Below are 3,437 nucleotides of genomic sequence, written 5' to 3' on the forward strand. Positions count from 1 at the left end.
ACCACATAAGCAGAAAAAGCTGGAAGTGGTGCTGTGGCTCAAGTGGTAGAGCACTGACCTTGAGCTGAAGAGCTGAGGGACAGTGCCTAGACCTAGAGTTCAAACCCCACGACCAACAAAAGAAAAGAAAAAAGAAAGAAAGGAAATAGCAACAACCAAAATCAAACAAAATCACCAACAACCAAAAAGAAAGCCAGCAGAGCTGGGTGCTCATGGCTCATACCTATAATCCTAGCTACACTGGAGGTAGAGAATGAGAGGATGTCAATTTGAGGCTGGCCTAGGCAAAAAAAATAAAAAAATAAAAAAAATTGAGAGGTCCAATCTCAACCAGTAGCTGGGTGTGGTGGACAGACCTGTTTCCCCAGCTCTGCAGGAACCACAAGTAAGACTGCTGTCCCAAGTAGTCCTGCCATAAACCCCAAACCCTATTAGAAAATAATTAAGGCAAAACTGCCAGGCAGGTGAATCAAGTGAGGCCCTGTGTTCAAACATAGTACTGCCAAAAGAAAGAAAGAAGAAAAGAGAGGAGGGGAGGGGAAGGGAGGGGAGGGAAGGCATAGCCTGGTAATGTAATTCTCTGTTCTGCTTCGTGAGTCATACATGTGTCTGAGTCTCTCATTCCCTCCTGGAGAGCAGGGATGGGGTCTTATTGACAAATTCTGCCATAGAGTAGATATTCTGGATTTTCTTTTTCTCTTTTTTCTTTTTTTTTGTCGGTCATGGGCCTTGAACTTAGGGCCTAGGCACTGTCCCTCAGCTCTTCAGCTCAAGGCCAGTGCTCTACCACTTGAGCCACAGTGCCACTTCCAGTTTTCTGAATGGTTTATTGGAGATAAGAGTCTCATGGACTTTTCCTGCCCAGGCTGGCTTTGAACCATGATCTTCAGGTCTCAGCCTCCTGAGTAGCTAGGATAACAGGCATGAGCCACTGGTGCACCTGGCTTTTGTGATTTTCTTTTACCGTGTTTTTTTGTTGTGCTGTTGGTGGAACTCAGTACGCGTGCTAGGTAATCACTCCATTACCCAGCCACAGCCACAGCCTGGCAGACATGTCTTCTATAAATAAATGCTTGAGAACATAGACCCACCGCCAGGCAGATGGGTACAAGGCCTGAGGCTTCTGTGCCGCTGTGTCCACCAAACAACTCCACTAAGCATCTTCACAGGCCCCTGTTCCAAGCGCCCGGGTTGCGCTGCTGAGCACAGAGCTCTGAGGCTCAATCCTCACCATGCCTGTGTTCTAGCCAGGGAAGCACATGGTCAGCTCATACATGAAGGCCGTGACTCTGGTGGTGGCGACAGAGCAGGGTGGATTGACAGAGATGGCTTGGTGGCTTTTCCCTAGAGTAGTTGGGGACAAGCTCTTGGTGGGTCTGAGACCTGAGCCACAGGGAAGTGTTGGTGCCAGGTGGAATCCAAGTCTCAGTGTGTGACTCACAGTGGATCTGAGGCTGAGCGTGACTCAGGGCGAGGGCACCAGGTCGCGTGGGGCCTTCTAGAAGGGCCAGGGTTTCCACAGAGCTCTTCCTTCAGCCGCCAGCAGCTGGGGGGGGGTGGGGATTAAGCGTTAAAAGTGGGTGTGTGGTAGAAGCAGAGCAGACACACTAACTCAGGGGAAGCTGGAGGAAAGAGAGGTGAGCACTGAGGCAGCCCAGGCACCAGTGGCTCACACCTGTAATCCTAGCTACTCAGGAAGCTGAAATCTGCGAATCCTGGTTCAAAGCCACTGGGCAGGAAAGTCTGTGAGACTCTTATCTCCAGGGCTTGATCTCAGGGCCTGGGTGCTGTTCCTGAGCTCATTTGCTCAAGGTTAGCACTTATCACTCTGAGCCACAGTGCCACTTCCAGCTTTTTGGTGGTTCCGTGGAGATAAGAGTCTCACAGACATTCTTACCTAGGCTGGCCTTGAACCTCCATCCTCAGATCTCAGCCTTCTGAGTAGCTAAGATTATAAGCGTGAGCCATTGGCGCCCAGCGTCACTGGAAGTTTTAAGTAGCTGAGTGGGAGGAGGGGAAGCCATGTAGAGTTGGATTTAGATGGAAGAAGCGCTGAGCTTTTTGGGCTCTGAAGACATGGGGAGGCTGGTGTCCCGTGTGCAGGGGGGTGGTAGCGGTGCCCGTGGAGTTGCTGGGAGCATGGGATGAGGAGCCATGTTGGGGGGGGGCTCCTCATGACACCTCCCTGTGGTTTGCACTCAGCTGAGCCACCATCTTCATCTTCCAGGTGCCAGGCGAGGCCAGTCCTATCACCATGGTGGCCAAGCTCAGCCAGCTGATGGGGCTGCTGTCCTCCATTGAAGATAAGGTACCTGCTGGGGGAGCGGAGGGGGGCCCTGCGGCGCCTCTTGACTTTGCTGGGGTTCCCTCTGCAAGGAGAACGCCAGACCCAGGCTCTGTGCCCTCTCACCTCCTCCCTGCCACCCACAGGTCAAGGCCTTACTGCACGAGGGCTCGGAGGCCCCCCACCGGCGTTCCCTCATCCCCCCAGTCACCTTTGAGGTAAGTGGGGTGGGACGGCGGGGCCTGCTCTGGCTCCACCTTGCTGCCTGTGGAAGAAGGGATTTTGAAGTCCTCTGGTGGAGGATGGCAGTGGGCAGAAGCACCTTGCTAGGAAGGTGGTTGTATGTTAGAATTGAGGCATTTGAGCCGGGCACCGGCGGCTCACACCTGTCATCCTAACTACTCAGGAAGCTGAGATCTGAGGATCACGGTTCAAAGCCAGCCCTGGGCAGGAAAGTCTGTGAGACTCTCATCTTCAATCAACCACCAGAAAACCGGAAGTGGCGCTGGGGCTCAAGTGGTAGAGCTGCTAGCCTTGAGCTGAAGAGCTGAGGGACAGCGCCCAGGCCCAGAGTTCAAACCCCATGATCAACCAAAAAGAAAAGAATAAGGACTGGGAAGGTGGCTCAGTGGTAGAGTGCTGGCCTCACATCCATGAAGGCCCTGGGTTCGATTCCTCAGCACCACATAAGCAGAAAAAGCTGGAAGTGGTGCTATGGCTCAAGTGGTGGAGCGCTAGCCTTGCACTGAAGAGCTCAGGGACAGCGCCCAGGCCCAGAGAGAAAGAAAAAGAAAAGCCTAGAGGCTTCTGTAAGTCCCCTTCATGAGCAGGCACAAGGGGGGAGCTCCTTCTTGCGCCAGGATATATAAATGTGATTCTCTCTGGGTGCTGCTGCGCATGCCTGTAATCCCAGCTTCTCAGGAAGGCTGAGATGTGAGGATCACAGTTACAGGAAAGTCTTAAGAATCTGATTGTCCATTAACCACCAAAAAAACCCACCACAGCTCAAACTAGAGCTAGAGCTGTGGCTCAAGTGGAGAGCACCAACCTTGAGCAAAAAAGCTAAGGGACAGAGTCCAGGATCTGTGTTCAAACCCTTCCTTCCCTCCCTCCCTCCCTCTCTCCCTCCCTCCCTCCCTCCCTCCCTCCCTCC

At 52.9% G+C, this 3,437-nt stretch overlaps 1 protein-coding gene across 2 annotated transcripts in view; it reads left to right on the forward strand.

Moving 5' to 3' along the window:
• Positions 1–3,437, forward strand: part of Inpp5d (inositol polyphosphate-5-phosphatase, 145kDa) — a 112,961-nt gene that overhangs the window by 72,868 nt on the left and 36,656 nt on the right. For both annotated transcript variants that reach the window (XM_013010561.1, XM_013010569.1), the window contains exons 7-8: positions 2,228–2,308; positions 2,431–2,502. In XM_013010561.1, the coding sequence (XP_012866015.1) occupies positions 2,228–2,308; positions 2,431–2,502 (153 nt within the window). The remainder of the gene's footprint in view (positions 1–2,227; positions 2,309–2,430; positions 2,503–3,437) is intronic.

Source organism: Dipodomys ordii, unplaced genomic scaffold, assembly GCF_000151885.1.
Source record: "Dipodomys ordii isolate 6190 unplaced genomic scaffold, Dord_2.0 Scaffold1, whole genome shotgun sequence".
Lineage (NCBI taxonomy): Eukaryota > Metazoa > Chordata > Mammalia > Rodentia > Heteromyidae > Dipodomys > Dipodomys ordii.